This window comes from Giraffa tippelskirchi, chromosome 7, assembly GCF_054371585.1.
Source record: "Giraffa tippelskirchi isolate mGirTip1 chromosome 7, T2T-mGirTip1v1.2.pri, whole genome shotgun sequence".
NCBI classification, from domain to species: Eukaryota; Metazoa; Chordata; class Mammalia; order Artiodactyla; family Giraffidae; genus Giraffa; species Giraffa tippelskirchi.
In genome coordinates, this window is record NC_137281.1 from 10597505 (window position 1) to 10617054 (window position 19550).

At 49.2% G+C, this 19550-nt stretch overlaps 1 protein-coding gene across 1 annotated transcript; it reads right to left on the reverse strand.

The window, feature by feature from the left end:
* Window positions 1-1159: 1159 nt before the first annotated feature.
* On the reverse strand, window positions 1160-18967 carry CEACAM19 (CEA cell adhesion molecule 19). The gene is made up of 8 exons (XM_081515937.1): window positions 18913-18967; window positions 17822-18190; window positions 7831-7981; window positions 5006-5089; window positions 4555-4601; window positions 3459-3538; window positions 2622-2690; window positions 1160-2001 (listed from the first exon to the last, which is right to left on the reverse strand). The coding sequence occupies exons 1-8, from the start codon at window positions 18965-18967 to the stop codon at window positions 1948-1950; spliced, it is 909 nt and encodes a 302-aa protein (XP_081372063.1). The 3' UTR covers window positions 1160-1947.
* Between the last annotated feature and the right edge of the window lie 583 nt (window positions 18968-19550).

A 19550-nucleotide genomic window follows, 5' to 3' on the forward strand; every position in this document is an offset into this window, starting at 1 on the left:
TCCTCTGTCGTCCCCTTCTCCTCCTGCCCCCAATCCTTCCCAGCATCAGGGTCTTTTCCAATGAGTCAACTCTTCGCATGAGGTGGCCAAAGTATTGGAGCTTCAGCTTCAGCATTAGTCCTTCCAATGAATATTCAGGTCTGATTTCCTTGAAGATTGACTGGTTGGATCTCCTTGCAGTCCAAGGGACTCTCAAGAGTCTTAATTATCTCTTTAAAGGTCCTACTCCAAATAGAGTCACATGGGGGATTAGGGCTTCAACATGAATTTTGGGGAACACAATTTATTGTAGAACAAAGCTGGTACCAAGTGAGCTAGAAGGCATGCAGTCAGCCTCAGAGAACTTACTCTTAAAAGTACTGCCATTCTGGATGTGGGGGTTGTTTCAATCAGGATTTACAGGGAGCTGGGTGTAACAGAATCCCTAAGTAATGCAAGGGTCTTTCTTGCATCTACCATACCGTCTTTATTTTTCGGCTCCCAGAGCAAAGGCCAGTCTTCACAGGGGCTTACATGTCCTACGTGGTCTGCCCCTGCTCATCTCCCTGACCTCACCTGCCACCTTTTCCCCGTTCTTTACTCTGCTTCTGCCACGCTGGCCTCCTTGCTGCTCCTCAAACACACCAGGCAGATTTCTACCTCAGGGCCTTAGCATTTGCTATTCCCCCTGCCTGGAGTGCTTTCCTTCTAGATCCCCCCATGGCTCCCTCCCTCTCCTCCTTTAGGTCTTTGTTCACTGTTACCTTCTCGGCTAAAGCCTCCTCTGCCCTCTTCATTTAAAACCTCAATCCCCAAACACTCTCACTCTTCTCTATCCCTCCCACCCCAACACACCACGGGTGGCTCAGTGGTAAAGAATCCCTGGGTTGGGAAGATCCCCTGGAAGAGGAAATGGCAACCCAGTCCAGTATTCTTGCCTGGAAAATCCCAGACAGATGATCCTGGCGGTCTACAGTCCATGGGGCTGCAAAAGAGTCGGACACGACTGAGTGACTGAGCACGTGTGTGTGCACGCGTGTGCAAACACACACACACACACACACAGTCCCCCAACACTTCCACTCTCCTTCTCTCTTTATGCCTCCCGCCAACACACCACATATGTTATTTGTTTCTTGACTCTCTGTTGCCAAAGTGACCCTCCAGGAGAGCAGGAATGTTTGTTTTGAACCGTGCAGGGCACACAGTTTATTTATTGCTGAATGAATGAATAAATTAGAGGGCGAGAGATGGAACCCACATTGAGGACAGGGTTGAGTCGGGGTAGAGGAGAAAGTGGCTGCCCCAAACTGGGGGTGTGGGGGAAAACGGGCAGAAGTTGGCCACAGGTTCTGAGAGACTGAATTTTAAGAGGGGCTGGATCTACCTGGACAGGGAAGGGGCCCCAGTGGCCGTGGAAACTGGCCTGGAATGTCCTCTGGGGCCACAGGTTCATGAGGCCAGAGCTTGTGGTCATGTGGTCATGTGCCCTGTGCCCTGGGGCACGTGTGGTGGGGAGCCCAGGGGAAGGGGCTCCCGGGGCGGTCAACAGAGCTGGGTGGGGCGCTGTGGGTTGAGATGAGGGGGCCCGGCCAAGCAGGCGCTTGTGAGGTCTGGCTGGAAGCAGGCCTGAGACCACCCTCTTCACCTCCAAATATCCAGATGGAGGGCTCTGGAGTGGAGCGGGGGTAGCAAGAGCCTGCTTTTCCCAGGAATGGGCCCAGGTCAGGTTGCTGGAGAGCCAGACCTCAGGGCAGGTTGTTCACTCAGCTGGGGAGTGGGGAGCTAGGCCCATCACCATCCTGCTGGATGCTGCCTAAGCCACTGGCTGAGTCCATCTTGTCGACCTCACAGCCCCGGGGTCCCGGCCGTGCAGCTGCGTCTCTGCGGAGGCTTTTCTGCGGGTTCAAGGCCCCCGGGGAAGTCTGAGGCGTCTCCTCTCCCTGGCTGGCCTCGCCTGGGACCCCTTCAGGGTGCGGGCACCAGTTGGCAGTAGGGGGCAGGGTCGGGGTTCAGCAGATCCTGGGGGGAAGGGGAGGGAAAGAGATGGAGGGGTTGTTGTGGTTGGGGGTGAGAGCCAGGGGGAGACAGAGACACAAAAAAGGAGGGACAAGGAGACAGTGAGAGAGACAGAAACAAAGTTCTGTGCAGAGAACAGAAAAAAGTTAGGGAGAGACACAAGGTCACAAGGAGCTGGGGGGCGGGGTGGGGAGACCCCCCAGGGGTAGAGAGACACGTACAGAGAAACGTAAGACAGGACACACAGGGACACAGACGGAGGCAGAAGCTCAGGGGCAGACAGCGGGCGACCGGCTGAGACCCAGGCCCAGGAACGGCGGGGCACCTGCAGTGGGGCCCTGACTCGCTGTGTGAGCCAGGGCAAGGCCCTTCCCCTCTCTGGACTTCATTTCTTCCTGTGTAAGTTCACTGCATTGGAACTCATTCGACGAAGGAGGAAACTGTAACCCGCCCCTCGCCCCCCCCCCCCCGAGACGGGAAATGACTTGCCCGGGAAGTCTCAGCGAGGCTGCGACGCACTTCCTTCCCGGGAGCGCGGGAATCGGGGGCGGGGTCGGAAAGGAAGCCCCTCCCACCGAGCCTGGTGGTCCTGACCCCCCCCCTCCCCTCCCCCAGCTCCACACCTGGTAGGGGTGGTTCTCAGGCTCCGGCGCTGGGGGCGGTGGGGGCGGGGGCAGAGGCAGGTCTGGCGGCTGCAAGGGAAGAACACAGGTGAGCCAGGCCCCCGGCACCCTAACACCCCCCACCTTTGCCCTCGTGTCCAGACACACCTGGAATCCGGGTCTCCATCTCCCCTCCCTGACTCTGAGGCCTCTAAGTGAAGGGAATTAACCTCCCTTGTACTCAGTGTCCTGAGTTCTCCTCTGAGGAATGGGTGCATGGGAGGTGCAACCAATGGCCTGACAATCACCCAGGTAATGCTCAGCCTCCCCGAAAACACATATGGTTCTAAGCTTTCAGTCTTAACTGTTTAAGTCCCCTTTCCTTCTTCTCCTCCACCTTCTTCTTATTTCTTTTTCTTTTTCTGATTGCACCATGAGGCTTGTGAGATCTTAGTTTCCTGATCAAGGATTGAACCTGCACCCTTGGCGGTGAAAGTGCAGTCTTAACCACAGGACCGCCAGGGAATTCCCAGTCTCTCTTCTTATTTCTTACTTTAATCAACCCTTTCCACCTGACTGTACAGGGAATATCTGCTCAGTGTAGAAAATCCAGACACTTATAAGAGGCAGATAAAGCCCACCCACCAGCCTCCACGCCCAGAGACAAATTGTCTTTGTGTTGTGCTGTTTCCTTTCAGGCTCTTTTGCTTATATTTTTAAAATAGGGAGTGGCCTAGACAGGGAACAGGAGTTCCCAAACTGTGTGACAAGGCACCCTAGGACACCCCAGCACACTCGGAGGGGAGGCAACAGGTCAAAAGTAGGCTTTAGGGGAGAGGGGTGGGGACTCACCGTGACGGTGTTCATGGGCCCCGTGTCACCGAGAGGGGACACCAGGAGGACTGGAGATGGCATTGCTTCATAGATGTTGTCATCACCTGAAGCAGAGGACAGGTCCGTTCCAGCTGCTGCAACTAACATTTGTGTTAGCCTTCTTCTTGCCCAGCCCTGTGCTGGGGACACAGTAGTGACTGAGGCAGCACTGACCTTGCCCTGCCTTCCTGGGGCGCATGGTTCAGTGGGGGAGACAAGCCTGTCCCCAGTCAGGGACAACCCAGAGTGTGCAGAGCTGGAGTGGGGGAGCCCATAGGGCTCCTGGAAGGGGGTCAGGGAGAGCTTCCTGGAGGAGGGGACCTCTGAGAACAGAAAGAGAAGTGAGAGCCATGCAAAGGCAAGAGAGCAGGTGTGCAGAGGCCTGGCGGTGAGAACGCTGGTGTTTGTGGAACTATGTTTCATCTGTCTGGATTATATTGGGTAGGTCAAAAAATTTGTTCCGGTTTTTCCATAAGATCTTATGGAAAAATCTGAATGAACTTTTTGGCAACCCCAATATATATATATATTTCTTTGTATTGTTTTGGGGATGGAAATGTTACTTGTGAGAGATGAAGCCAAGAAAGACAGAGGGGACCAGTTTACGAGGGGCCTTGAGAGTCATGTTAAGGAGTCTGAACTTTGTTGTAAGGGTACTAGGGAGCCATAGAGGGTTTTTGAGCAGAGGAGAGACAGGGTCAGAGATTTAGAAGGACTCTGCTCAGAAATGGGGTGGAGGTGAGTGTGGGAGCTGGGACGACAGTGAGGAACTGGGTTGGGAGATCCAGAAGATGGAGCTTGGGTGGGATTGTGACCCATTGGAGGACAGGAGCCACCAGTGAGGTGGTGACAGAGGATGGGAGTAGTAGACATTGAGAAAAGGAGGAGAAACAGGTTTGGGGTGAGCGCTAATGTGCTCAGAATCTGTGGGCTGAATCTGGGGAGTCCTAGCAAGGTCTGGGTGGGGGAAGTGATTGGGAGGCCCCAAACTGGGGACCACAAGGGGGTTTTCGACTGGGAGGCAGAGGAGGGGGGAGCCCTTGAGGAGAGCCGGGTTGCGAGATGGGGGCCTCTGGCTTACCGGCACGATGACTGGGGCCCAGCTCTGGTTTCTCTGTGGTTGTTATCCTGGGGGCACATGGAGGAAAGGATATTAGAATTGTAAGATGCTCAGGTGGCTGGAGAGAGACTCAGAGAAGCCGGAAAACCCATCAGGCCCTAGAGAGAGAGAGGGTCCCTGCTTCAAAATGACCCAGGACAAGTCCTGCCCCATCCCAGCTTCTTCACCCATAATCCCCAGTCACACAGTCCTTCCTCAGGTTTCCCCTGCTGCCACCTTACACAGGGCATCCTTAACCTCGTCAATTACACAGACCACCTGAACGATTCAGCTCCTGAATCGTGTTTCATGATTTCCTTAATATTCATTCCTCTTTAAATCGGCTCTTTTGAATACCCTTGTTTAAAAAGTACATGACTTCCCTACCACCAATTCATTGATTCACTAAACAAATATTTATAAAAACACTGACCACGGGCTGGGCACTGTTGAAGTCACTGGGGACACAGCTGGGAACAAGACTGACAAAGACCCCTGGCCTCCTGGAGTGGATACCCTAGTGAGGAGAGAGGGAGAGGATTCGAATAAATGATGGGACATTGAACATCAGGGAATGAAAAGTGGGATGAAGGAAAATGAAGGCTGCAGGGGGCAGAGGGTGGTGTGTGTGTGTGTGTGTGTGTGTGTGTATGTGTGTGCAGTTTCAGGCAGGGTGGTTTGGGGTGCATCATCGAGAAGGTGACAACTGAGCAAAGGCTTGAAGTAGACAGGGGGACCAGGTGTGCAGAAATCAAGAGAAGAGAGTTCCAAGTAGAGATGACAGTCTGTGCAAAGGTCCTGAGGCAGGAGCCAGAACAGCAAAAGAATAGCAAGGAGAGAGTGAGGGAGAGAGTGGCAAGAGGTGAGGTCAGGGAGGTGAGAAGGTGGGTGGCAGGTTGAACTGGGACTTGTGGCCATGGTGTGGACTTTGGCCTTGACTCCAGGACCAGAGCTGACTGATTTATTTATTTATTTGGCTCTGTCGAGTCTTAGTTGCAGCCCGGGGGAATCTTCAGTGCATCATGCGGGATCTTTGCTGGCTGAGTAGCTGCAGCACCCGGGCTTAGTTGCCTGTGGGATCTTAGTTCCCAGGCCAGGGATCGAACCCAAGTCTCCTGCATAGCAAGGCTGATTCTTAACCACTGAACCACCAGGGGTGTCCCTGACCAATTTTAACAGACTCTCCGGCTGCTAAACGGGAGAATGGGAGACGGACTATGGGGGCGGGAGTGGCAGCAGAGAGACCAGTTGGAAGCTGTTACATTGTGAATGAAAATAAAACTCCGTACAGCTGGACATAAGTATAGAAAGTGAGAAAATAAAAATCAAACAATGGTTTAGATTCGTAGCTCCATATGTTTCTTATTTTCTCTTCTTAGAAGCTAGCAAGCATTAGAAAGGCATTAAAGAACCTGATCAAGGTGTTCATTTGCCACGCTCAAAATCATGCAAAAAGAGAAGAAAAAGGAATTCTTTTCCCCATCTGATTCAACGCCTTTAAAAATATTATAACTTTAAAAATGTCATCAAAAGGTTAAAAATTTTTTAGATTTGGAAATGTTTCAAACTTACCTAGAATCACTGGCCCTGTGGGAAGGAAGCTGGTCAGAGGGTCAGGATATACGGTGTCTAGCTTTGGTTCTGGAGCTTACAAGGTAGGCAGGTAAGGTTCACTATCTTGAGAACTTTTTGCCATTCATGGACCAGTTCTGTGCCATTTGGTAAATGACTTCTAGTCTCGAAGGCTATGGCAAACTATGGTGTTTGTGTGTGTGTGTGTTTGCTCAGTCGTGTCCTTCTCTTTGTGACTCCATGGACTGCAGCTCCCTTTTATTTACTTATTTATTTTGGCTGCATCTGGTCTTAGCTGTGGCATGTGGGCTTCTCTAGTTGCAGGACACAGGCTTAGTTGCTCCTCAGCATGTGGGATCTTAGTTTCTCAAACATGGACTGAACCCTCATCCCCTGCATTGCAAGGTGGATTCTTCACCACCAGAGCACCAGAGAAGTCCCCCATCATCTCTTTTTGCATCACCTTTGAGATGACAAGGATGTCTAGCAGGCAAGGTTTATGTGCCTCCACTACCTTTGATATGACTGTAGCAGACATTGTTAATCCATCACAGTATCTTTTCTCACTAACTTAGATGGGACCCCCCCACCTCCTTTTCCATCAAGCTGTCTAGTGCCTAGAACAGTGCCGGGCCCATAGCAGGCCCTCAGCAAATATGTGTAGGTTGATTTACTGATCAGAATTGGGCTGGGAGGTGAAAGCTGTTTGCCACCCCTAAATTAGAACATATTCAGGGAGGACAAAATCTTGAAGGTCAGGAAACTATAACACATAAGGAAGAGTTGAGGGAGGAGACAAAATTACTGCTTTCATTTTCTAGGGATTACTGAGTGGAAGTGAAATGAGACATCTCAGCTCAGAATCAAGGTAGGAGACAAAGTTCTGAAGAGACTGATCTCATGAAAAGGTAATTTTTCATGAATACGCTGTTCCCGGGAAAACAGGCCTCCTCCCCCTTCTCTCTATGTCTTTGCCTCTCCCTCCTTCCTGCCTTTGCCTGCCCACCATCCACTCCCATTCTTTGGCAATTATATTGGGTTTTCTTCTGAGGAACCTTCCCCACTCTCAATCCATTTCATCATATGGATTTCATTCATCAGGTTTATCTCTCTGGCTCCAAGGTTATACAAGTAGCTCAAGTTTGCATTCTAAGACCTGGCCACAGTGATTGTTTCATGTAAGGACATATGATTTAGTTAAGCCGGTGAGAGGCAGCTCTAGGGTTTTTGATGGAACTAACAGGAAAAAGGTATTATTTTTCCTCTTGGGTGGCTGAGCTGGTGGAATATAAGCCTAGAGCCACTGAGAGCTATCTTGTCACACCTTAAGGGGAGAACCTGCCTGGAAATGGAGCCACCATAGAGAAAAGGAAAGTTGAGACGTCTACAGAGGAGTTTCCTAATAGAATCGAGCCCCTGGATCCAGCCATACCTGAAGCTCACTTATATTGGACAAGAACATTTCTTATTACTTGGTAAGTCAGTATAAAGGTAAGGTCTCTGTCCCTTACAATGCAGAATTCTGTCTAATACAAGATAGGAAGATCCTCTCCACCTCAGGGGTTCCAGGACGGATGAGATTGTGTATGAGTTGGATGATGTGACTTGGGGAAGAAGAATCAAGGGGATCCAATAGGGGAGGGGAAGCAGACCGATGGGAAGGAGAGAGGGCTGGGTCTCCTGTACCTGTGGTTCTGAGCCCTCCAGCCTCTTGTCACCAGGAGATAGGCAATGCTGCCAACGAAGATACACCCAGTGGCAAGAGATCCAATGACAATAGCAGCCACAATCCCAGCACTCACAGGCAGGTTGGTAACCGGCAGCTCCTTAGGCTTTTCTGGGGAGTGAGAGAGAGAGAGAGAGAGAGAGGGCCATGTGATGCTTTGGAAAGTCTCCGCATCATCCTCCCCACTGTATCAGTGACAGTCCATAGAACACCGATGTGTGATTTCATCTTCCCAGCTCAGAGCTTTCTCCTGTATTTCAGATCTGAGCATCCAACTGTCTGGTTGATTCCGCTGCACGGAAAAGTCAGCATGTCCCAGATGGAATACCTTGGCTCCCCCCACCTCAAAATCTCTGCTTCTCTAGGATTTCCTTCCAACCTCAGCACATCCCACACCTACCTCCTGATACACTGCCCCACCCTTGCTCCACCGACTGGCTTTTTCTTGCCTCAGCTGATGACCCCCGCTTCCAGGAAAAGGATGAGGTTCTGGACTGTCAGGGACATAAAGGACTCATAGGATTCTCAAACTCAACATGCCAGATCTGGGACCAAGCCTTACCTGACTCTGGCCCCCTGCAAGAGGACCTCCAGCATTTAATCTCAATCTAGACATCTGTTTTATCCCAGTCCTTCTTGGTAGCTAAGCCTGGGGTTTAGAATCCACTTGCCAATTCAGGAGACATAAGAGACATGGGTTTGATCTCTGGGTTGGGAAGGTCCCCTGGAGGAGGGCATGGCAACCACTTCAGGATTCTTGCCTGGAGAATCCCCACAGGACAGAGGAGCCTGGTGGGCTATAGTCCACAGGGTCGCAGAGAGTTGGGCATGACTGAAGCAACTGAGCATGCAATTCAACATACAACATGTTCCAAGCCTGGTTCCCTACCATTCTGGAGACTCTCTGAGTTGTCTAGGATCCTTGAATTTTTTCCTTTTCTGTTTAAATCAGGCAGAAGCAGTTTCTGTTGCTGTAGCAGAAAACTTCCCTGATTCACATGATTTTCACAGCTTGTTTGTATTTTCTGCCTTTGATTTGATTATTTTTAAAAATATTATTTTAAAATTTTATTTATTTTTAGCTATCTTTTCTGCCTTTTATTTTATTATTTTTAAAAAATATTATTTATTTAAAAATTTTTATTTATTTTTGGCTGGGCTGGGTCTTTGCTGTGTGCTGCATCCAGGGCTCTTCGGTGCAAGGGCTTCAGTAGTTGTGGTGTGCAGGCTTGGTTGCTCCGAGGCATGTGAACACTTCTCCGGCCAGGGATCCAAATGGTGTCCTCTGCCTTGCGGGCGGATTCTCAACCACTGGACTACCAAGGAAGTTTTTCTGCCCTTTATTACAGACAGTGAGCTTGTGAAGAGCCAGCCTGTGAATCACTATATTTTCCAAAGTTGATTGCAACTGAACACTCTTCTTCAATATGACTTTGCCGTTCTCCTATCCAGTGGAAGGTCTAATCTCCCCTCCCATGAATGTGGGCCAACCTTAGTGATTCACTTGTAATCAGAAAGATACGGTGTAGATCAAGGTGTGTGACTTCCAAGGCTAGGTCTGAAGAAGCCACAGAGTTTCTGTGTGGTCTTCCAGAACACTTGCTCTTCCCATGCTTTCCCATCATGAACCCAGAACCCAGCCACCATGTTGTGAGGAAGCCCAAGCAGTTACACGGGTGAGGACACGTGATGGTGATCCTGTTGATAGCCCCAACTGAACGCCCAGCAAGTGCATGAAGACACCTCTGGGTGCTTTTAGCTTCCGGCATTTGAGCCAAGCTCAGCCTTTTGAAGCCTTTCGTCTGAGGCTGGATATCACGAAGCTCTCTGTATTCTTGATCCCAGAAATCATGAACATAATAAAATGGTTTTTGTTTTATACTACTGAGTGTGTCCCACAGCAAGAAGTAGCTGGAACCAAGCCTCACATTCTATTTCTTCTTTCAGGACTGAAACTTCTTTTCTTTTGGCTTTTTGCTTCACTGGTCTCTGGGACCATCTATTCTCAGTTCTACTAACAAAGAATCTGGGTCTTCCCTGGGGTAGATTTATCCCTGTTGATCCTTTTATTTTTAATTTGATTTTTGGCAGCAGTGGGTCTTTGTTGCTGTGGAGCGGAGTCTGCGCTTCATTGCTGTGTGAGGGCTTTTCATTGCGGTAGCTTCCCTTTTGCGGAGCACAGGCTCTAGGGCGCATGGACTTCAGTAGCTGTGGTTCTCAGGCTCTAGAGCGTGGGTTCAGTACTCGCGGCATACGGGCGTACCTGCCCCATGGCATGCGCGATCTTCCCGGACCAGAGATTGAACCCGTGGCCCCTGTGTTGGCAGGTGGATTCTTAACCATTGCACCACCAGGGAAGTCCCTCCATGTTGATCTTTGATCAGATAGAATCACATTGAAAAAGAGCTTTTGGAGACCAGTATGCAAACCGACAACTGTCAGACCCGCTCTGAAAACAGAATTCTGACTCACAAGGTGCAGCGAACTGCCTAGGAAACCAACTCTCTTACAAATAGCCCAGGAAGCCAGCTAAAGTCAGACTTACAGGAAGCCAGATTTCTATCTCTAGTGACAATGCAGGAAGCTGAACAATAACTTCTGTAACAATCAGTGCCAAATGGCCAGGACTTGATTAACAACTAACAGCCTCCCTAATTTTTGTCCCTTTTTTCTAACTCAGGGCCAGCCAGAGAAAGCCAAACACGTACCCTAAGCAATCACCTAGGATGTCCTGCTTTTCTGTGCCAACAGCCTCCCACAAGGACACACCTGTAGCCTTTCCTGTTTTTCATTCCAAAGCTTTTCCACCTCTCCGCCTGCCTTTGAGTCTCTGCCAAAATGCAAGGGATAGTGGTTGACTCCCCTGCTACAGCAAGCTCTGTATTAATAGCCTTTGTTTTCCTCCTTTGGTTATCCTTTATTTCCACAGTTTCAAAAGTAACAGCTTCACATAGATTTGCCAAGGCAGTCCTCTAAACAGGGGGTCCCCAAATTCTGGGATCTGATGCCTGATGATCTAAGGTGGAGCTGATGTAATAATAAACAGAAATAAAGTGCATAATAATAGTAATGCGTTTGAATCATCCCTAAACTACTCACCCCACCCCACCCGCCATGGAAAAATTGTCTTTTATGAAACCAATCCCTGGTGCCAAAAATGTTGGGGATCTAAAGGATCCTATGATGGTGGTGATGTTGTTGCCCCCATTTTACAGACATAAGAACAAAGCCTCTGAAAGTTTTGGCCATTTCACTAAAGGTCATGTTGACACCTGTGTTATGCAGTCCAGGTCCCAGGTACAGAAACTGTTTTTTTTTTTTTTTAAAAAAAACCACACAGGTTAGTTGTGTTTTATCAACAGGATGTCGCCAAGACCCGAGACAAAACCAGACTGAACTGGCTAGATCCAAGAAGGCCGACTTTCCTTGCCTCGTTTATCTCTGTTTTCATACCTGGCCCTGAGAGCTGAAGAACACTCGCTCTGATTTACCTCTGTGTTGGTTTCAAAGCACTTGGTATCTTCCAGCGATGCTTTGCAGCTGTGCGCTAAGAGATATACAGTGGTCAACCGCCCCAAAACAGGCTCTGACATGACCCCATGAGTGCGCCTGTGCAGCTGAGACCTGGAGGTGTCCAAGAGTTACCTTTGTTTCATTAGATCTCTGCCCAAAGAGGGGATTTATACTCTGATAGGCAAAATTAGCTTCCTTGGTGGCTCAGTGGTAAAGAATCCGTCTGCCAATGCAGGAGACTCGGGTTTAATCCCTGGGTCAGAAGATCCCCTGGAGAAGGAAATGGCAACCCACTCCAGTATTCTTGCCTGGGAAATCCCATGGACAGAGGAGCCCGGTGGGCTGCAGTCCGTGGAGTTGAAAAGAGTCGGATGTGACTTAACAACTAAAATAACAAAGGCTCAGTTAGAGCTATGTGCAAAGGAGCATGGGTGACTGCGCGTGCCCAAGGCTGCCCCTGAAATCTCCACCCCTTTCCTAGAGCCCTGATGACCTGTCTGTTTCCTAACCCTTAAAATCCCCCTACTCCTCCCCCTTCAGAGGGAAGAGGCTTTTAGAGTAGAAGTTCCCCTTCTCCATTCTCTGGCCACTTTCAAGCCTGTCTTGCTTGCACCACATTCAGTTTCATTATTGGCAGCTTAAACTTGAGCCTGAGTGGGAAAGAACTCCCTGAGCCAGGGGGGCTTTGGGTTCAACTAGGGCCCCAAGGGCAGGCTTTGTGTCTAATTCCGTAACTGCACTGTGGGTCAGGACTAAACTCTTGATTCCATATAGTTAGTTTACGATGATAGCTGTTAACACTCAGGCAGAATAGAGACCTAGCTAGGAGCATAGACTCTGGAGCCAACTAGCTTGGGTTCCAGTCCAGCATCTGCTTCTCCCTATGTGGATGACCTAGACAAGTTACTCAGATTGTGCTTCAGATTTCCCATCTGTAAAATGGGGATCATCGTGCCATGGTTGGGAGGGCATAGAAGATAACTGTGTGAGAAACGCACTGTACATGGTCAGTCAGGGGCAGTCAGGCTCCACAATTAACCCCCACGGGTATCAAAGGGCCTGAAGACTTTGAGGAAACTGGGCAGAGTAGCTCAAAGGCCCCAAACCCTCATGACTAGGTGTCTGGGACTGTGGCTCCCCTCTCTGTACTTTTGAGCCAAGTTTCTGTTGCTTGCGGGCTGTGTGACCTCGGGAGACTGACTTCCCCTCTCTGAGCCCCAGTATTGTCATCTGTAAACTAGGGACGGTTTACGGTATCTACACATCCTGAGCCTTCACTTGTGTTTCTGTGAATCATATGCCTTGGGAGTCCTGCCAGAGACTCTCTTTCTTCGGTTCTTTTTCCATGGGGACCTGTCATGTGACCCAGGCTCCCTGATCAGATGCATCCATGTGAAGCCAGAGATGCAGATACCACGTGGGGCCTGTGATGGTGAGGCTGGAGCCGGCACGTCCACCAACATATAAACTCCACAAGAGCAGTGATCTTTGTACTTTCCTTCTGTAAATTCAGTGCCTGGCATACAGTAGGTGCTTGATGTAGATGCTCATTGAATGAATACAGCCTCCCAAAGGCCCGCAGGCAGGGGTTCTGGGCCCCAGGGGCCCAGATGTTGTGGGCAATGGCTATTCCAGTAGGAGCAGTTCCACCAAGTTATTTATACCTTGTTCCTTGTTTCTAGCCTCGAGAAGTTCCTGTGAACATGTACTACCTTTTTTATTTTATTTTTTTATAGTTTTTTTTTTTTTAATTAACTATAGTTGGTTAACAACGTTGGGCTAGTTTTAGCTGTATAACTTCAGATTCCTTTATTGTAAATTGTTGCAAGATACTGACTATGGTTCCCTGCAGTAGTGTTAGTCACTCAGTCAGGTCCGACTCGGCGACCCCATGGACTGTAGCCCTCCAAGCTCCTCTGTCCAAGGGATTCTCCAGGCGAGAACACTGGAGCGGGTGGCCATTTCCTTCCCCAATGGTTCTCTGTGCTATACAGTAAATCCCTAATGTTTATCTATTTTATATATAATGCTCTATATCCCATACTCCTCACTTATCCCTCCTCATCCCCTTTGATAACCATAAGTTTGCTTTTCATGTCTGTGAGTCTGTTTCTGAGCTTTAAATAAATTGATGTGTTTTTTTTTTTTTTTTTCAGACATGCTAAGCTTTATTAAACCCCTTTCTGGGGACTTCCCTGGTGGTCTAGTGGCTAAGACACTACGCTCCCAATGCAGGGGGCTTGGGTTCGATCCCTGGTCAGGGAACTAGAGTCTACATACTGGAACTAGAAGATCGCATGTGATGCAACTAAGACCTGGCACAGCCAAATAAATAAATTTAAAAGATCAATATATTAAAAAAAACAAACCTAAAAACACCTTCCTGCACATGCCAGTCGGAGTTGGCTTCTGTTCCAGCCAAACTCCCTCGTGATGAAGAGAGATTGAGTGTGTGAGTTCCCTGGGATGCTGGAAGTGCTGTCGGCCATTTCCATTCCCACCTAGGTTGGGGGGCTGAATTTGGAGCCCTCCAATATAAATGTCTGGAGCTGAGGACACCCACCCTAACATGAGGACCCTCCCAACCAAGCCTATCCCTAATTCCCTCTGCCTTTTCCTCTGCTTTTCTTTTTCTGCTGGGCCGAACTGCCTGGCTTGCCTGGTCCCTGTGCTCAGTGCTCTGAAATCAAGGCCATTCCCTGCCCCCTTTGCTTGCTATCTCCGCGGGGACCCCTCAGTACTTCCATGGGAGTCTGTGTGTAAGAATTGCGTGGCAGGAGGGCCAGGGCTATGCACTTGACTTCTCCCCTTCCCAGAGGCGTGCTCTGGGGCTCGCTCTGGGCCTCCATTTACCCTTCCGTAAAATGGGGACCATCCCAGGGCTACCTGCAAGGTTCTTATGGGAATGGAATAAAGTGAGGTCAGCAAAGCACTTAGTTGGAGGTGCCAGCAAGTAGGAAGTGCTTCATAAACCAGAGATGGGGTTGCAAATATTTACTGAATGGCTCATGTGTGCTAAGCCATGCTCTAGGCACTAGAAGATTGATCTTGAACAAAATGATAAAGTCTACCTTGTGACTATTACTCGGCTGTTGAGTCCTGGTTCATCTTCCCAGCCGTGATCCCCAGCTCCCCTTCTGGTTTGTTGTACTTGACCCCATCTCCTTGGAAAAGGGGTGGGCCTTTGACTCAAGGGGAAGCAGACCCACAGGCCAGATAGGGCCAACCAGATTTTCTGTCTGTCTCTCCAGCTCCCTTTCTCTCTATCTCCACATCTTGGAAGAGAAGACTCAGAATATGCAAAGAAGCCTATGTAGTGTCTTAGTAGGAATCCTTGGCTGTGAGAGGAGATTGGAGCCCTGGAGCAGACATGAGACCAGAGATGGCGCCCCCTGGAGGGGGAGGGAGCACTTGCTTTCCCAGTAAAGCTTCCTTTCCCACCCTCCAGGCTGGGCGCCTGGTCCATTCATTCATTCAATAGTGTGTCTGGCCCTGTTCTAGGCTCTGATGCATCTGTGAACCCAGGCCTAATATAAAGCCCACATCCCAGGGGCTACCTCTGGGGTTCTACAAGACACCCCCACTCTGAGTCAGTTGGAGAGAGCTTCTATCCTTACAACCCAAGTGTTAGTTGCTCAGTCATGTCCGAACTTTCATGACTTCATAAACTGTAGCCTGCCAGGCTCCTCCGTCCATGGAATTCTCCAGGCAAGAATACTGGAGTGGGTTGCCATCCCCTTCTCCAGGGGATCTTCCCAACCCAGGGATCAAATCCAGGTCTCCTGCATTGCAGGCAGATTCTTTACGGTCTAAGCCACCAGGGAAGCCCTTGGCCTTGGCTCAAATCTATCCTGCAGTGCTGGCCTTCTAGGATGCCCCCTGTTCACTGCCCTGTCTCAGCCATGCTGGCCTCCTGCCAGCTAATTTGTGAGCCCTATAGCTTCCTGCCCCAGGCTCTATGCACAGGCTGAGCCCTCTGCCCATACACCTTTCAGAGCTCCTTTCTTCTCCAATTAGAACTTCCAGGGGACTTTCCTGGTGGTTCCAGTGGCTAAGACTCTGTGCTCCCAATGTGGGGGGCCTGGGTTCAATCCCTGGTCAAGGAACTAGATCCCACATGGCGCAACTAAGAGTTTGCATGCCCCAGCTAAGACTCAGGACAACCAAAACAAAAAATATTAAAAAAAAAAAAAAAAAGAACTGCCGATCATCATCCAAACTTTGTTGAAGGATCACCTTTTCAGATAACCTCCCTGACACCCCTCTTTACAGTCTCATAATTCCTGTACTTTCCTTCCCAGTACCTGCACTGTGCATAAGAATCTATTGTATGTGTGTGTGATTATGAAGTTAATATCTGTCTCCCTCACTGGGCTGTGAGCCCCAGGAGGGGAAGGTCAGGGCTGCCTTGGTCACCACTCTGCCCCCAGCACTGCCCAGTACTGGCCGGACACAGAGGAGGCCTTGAGGAGGTGGTTCTTAGGGGGTGCTTGCTGAAGGAGGAGTGAATGGGGAATTTAGCTCCTGCAGAGGCAGTTGTGTGTCTAATTCAGGATGCGCTGCATTTGAGTCCCATCTCTGCTGCTGATTTGATGGTGAGCTGCCTGATACTCTGCCTCAAACCTTCAGGATAAAACAGAGATTCAACCTGCCGTGTGCCTGATGGATGGGTTAAGCTGTGAATCCGATCACTCCCCTGCTTAAACCCTCTCGTGGCTTCTTGTCACTCTTTCCATGGCCTATAAACCTGGCCCCTGTCTACTTCTCAGACCTCACCTCTCCACACCCAACTCATTCACTGTCTTCTAGCTATGGAGTCCTTCTGTCTATACTTTAAACACACCCAGCTAGTCTAATCTCTGGGCCTTTGTATATGCTATTCCCTCTACCAGGAACTCTTGCCCTAGAAATCTTCAGGACCCGCTTCCTTCTTTTGCCTACTTTCTCAGCAAAGCCTATTCTATATCACATCATTGTTTATTTATTTATTTGTTTTTACTGGACAAGTCTAACCTCTCTGTGCCTCAGTTTCCTCATCTGTAACATGGATCTAATAATGTTACCTGCTTAGCAGAGCTGCAGTGAGGATTAAATGAGTTATTATGGGTAAAGCTGGCATTTACCTATAATAAGTCATTTAATAGTACAGCACAGGGACTCTACTTAATGGTGAATTGAATGGGAAGGAAGTTCAAAAGGGAGGGGATATATGTATGGCTGATTCACTTTTCTGTACAATAGGAACAGTAATAACACAACGTTGTAAAGCAACTATACTTCGGTAAGCATTAATTAAAAAATAAAAGGGTGAGTATGTTCCATTTTTCTCACTCTGTGGTCTGTTTGATTGGCTGCACTGATGCACACGTGGAATCTTAGTTCCCCAACCAGGGATCGAACCTGTGCCCTCTGCAGTGGAAGCGAGGCATTGTAAGCACTGGAACGCCAGGGAGTTACCACAGGACAAGTTCTTAAGGTGATAAATTAGAACCCATGATGACAATCACAAAGGTAAAGGGATGAGCAGAGTCCTGTGGGGACCTAGATGATGAGTGACCAAGTCTGCCTGGAAAAGTTAAGTCATTCCACTCCCAGCTCTATTGAGATATAATTGGCATAGAATAGTTCACGGAGTTCTGAGAAAAGATACACATGAATTAATATAGGTAGTGGTTCTCAAACAGGGGTGACATTTGGCAATGTCTGAAGATATTTTTGGTTATCACTACCGGGAGGGCACTATTGGCATCTGGTGACTAGAGCCCAGGGAAGGTGCTAAATACTTGACAGTGCACAGAACTGTGAAGCCTCTGCTACAAAGAAATAGCCAGTCCAAAATGTTAATAGTGCCCAGGTTGAGAAGTTGTGTTCTAGGGCAGGTGTTTAGAACAGTTTTTGATCCATAACAAGTACCCAGGAAATATTAGCTATTGCTGTTGTCTGCCGCCATATCTCTGTTTTTCTCAGAGTAGATTCATCAATATTTTTATTTTTTTGGCTGTACTGCGAGGCTTGTGGGATCTTAGTTCCCTGACCAGGGATCAACCCTTGGTCCCCACAGTGAAAGTGCCAAGACCTAACCACTGGACTACCAGGGAATTCCCAATAAATTCTTGACTTATGAACATAGATCCCTCAAGACTAGGCATACAGTAGGTGCTCAATACATATTTCATGAATTCATGCATGTGAAGAATAAATGAATGGTGCACTCTCCAGGGTCCGGCTCAGTGTCTGGCACAAAGTAGACATTCAATAGATGTATTCTTAGTTAATGCACCAGAGGATTAAATGACAACTTCGAGGCTGGTACTGAGTAAGTGCTTAACCAATATGTGTTGCATGAAGGAACGAGAGGACCAAATGTTTGCACAGAGCTTGGTGGCTGCTCAGGTTGCATTAGCCTCCCCACTTCTTCCCCCAGTGCCCAACACTCACCGACCACCTGGACCTCAGTCTTGGCCCGCATGGTCCAGGAAGGGTTGATGGTGACAGCTACCTGATAGGTGCCACTGTCACTGGGCTGGGCATGACGCAGCAGCATGGAGCCGTTGGAGAAGCCGACGATGTCTCGCTGATTCATGGCACTGCCATCCCTCTGGGGTCGTTGTAGCTTGGGGATGTAGGTGAATAGCATTGTTCCTCCATGGGTCTCCTCCCCCAGGTACCAGCTGAAGTCCTGGAAGGTTTTGGGGATGCCTCGGACAGACAGGAGAAGGTCCTGGTTCATTTGAGGCTGCTCTGGAATCTTCTGGATACGGAGGGCTGCCCAGGAGCCTTGGGGGACCCAGAGGGTCAGGATGGAGGCTGTGGGGTTATAGGCGAGGCCCGGGATCAGAAGTGTTGGGCAGGGACCATAGCATTCTCTTCCCTATAGGTCCTCAACTGCAGGCTCTGTGTGCTGCTCATTGGCAGCAGTGCTGGGATTGATTAGTGATGTCTGCTCTGGGTGCAAAAGTGGGAACCCAGGTGTGAATGTCACAGATCTGCCATCCCATTGGTCCAGAAAGTTTTTCATCTTGGAGATGGTATGTGATCTGCCTCCAAACACATGGACTCTCTGAATTAATTTATTAATTTGTCTAACTAATAATTGTTTAACCAATATATTGTTCATGCTACAATACCAGTTATATATGATATGTCTAAAATTCCTTATGGACTTCCCTGGTGGTCCAGTAGTTAAGACTTCCAACGCAGGGGGTGTGGGTCAGGGAATTAAGATCCCATATGCTGCGTGGTACAGCCAAAACAATAATAAAAGAAAATAAAATTCCCTAGATTCCTAAGCCCTGGAAGTTCAGCAGGGAGTCAAACAGAAGTCAATTCCAGCCTTCGTGGCCCTGACGTTCTAGAAAACTCCACAGGTTAAGTGGGGATGAGGTTGTGATTCTTCTGCCCCTCCCTCCCATCTTACTCTCATAATTTCCTTTCCCCTGACAAACTTTCCCTTCTTTCAAGAGGAAACCTCAGCCCCTGGGCTAAGGACCCCTTCTCTCCTTAGCCCTGGGGGTACATTTCCTCCTTACCTGAGAGCAAGAGCCTCCTGGGGAAGGTGTGCTGGGCCCTAGCAGGAATCTCCATCTTGATGTCCTATGGAGATGCCAAGGGGCCACCCACTGGACACCGAGGGGACCCGAGGGTGGGGCCCTGGCTATCTGAAGTGAGCCGCTCAGTGGGGATCCTGGGGGTGCCTCTGAGACATGGCTGAGCCCGGCCCAGCCTAGCACCCCTTTTCCATAGGCTCTGAAGGCCTCACCTGTGCTCCTTCAGATGAGGGATGATCCGCACAGAAGCTGGTTGAACCAGTTTTCCAGGGTGACTGAAGAACTTCCTGGGGATTCCCAAGACTCCTCCCTTGACCCCTTTACATCTCTTCTTCCCTGTCACTACCAAGGCAATAATTATAACAGCAAAAACAACAGTCACAGCAGCCTTGGATTGAGCAATCCCCCTGGGCCAGGCAAGGAGGTAGGTAATACCTTGTCCAAATTATCTCATCCCATATCCACCATGCATAACTTTCCATTTCATGGAATGAGAAAACTGAGGCTCAAGGAAAGAGGCAAGTTGATAAGCAGGTGAAGATGGAATCTGACCTGTAGCTAGCTCACTCTGAAGCTCTTAGCATAGTTGTTCAAAAACATCCCTCTGTTCGTTCAGTCCA

What these genes read in the sequence shown, in the direction of transcription:
- CEACAM19 (XM_081515937.1), bottom strand. Translation starts at nt 18,967, where the DNA reads ATGGAGATTCCTGCTAGGGCCCAGCACACCTTCCCCAGGAGGCTCTTG. An exon ending in TGGAGGGCTCAGAACCACAG is followed by an intron (nt 5,090 to 7,830) that starts GTACAGGAGACC and finishes TCTCCTCACTAG; the next exon opens with GGTATCCACTCCAGGAGGCC. An exon ending in GGGCCCCAGTCATCGTGCCG is followed by an intron (nt 3,539 to 4,554) that starts GTAAGCCAGAGG and finishes CCTCTGCTTCAG; the next exon opens with GTGATGACAACATCTATGAA.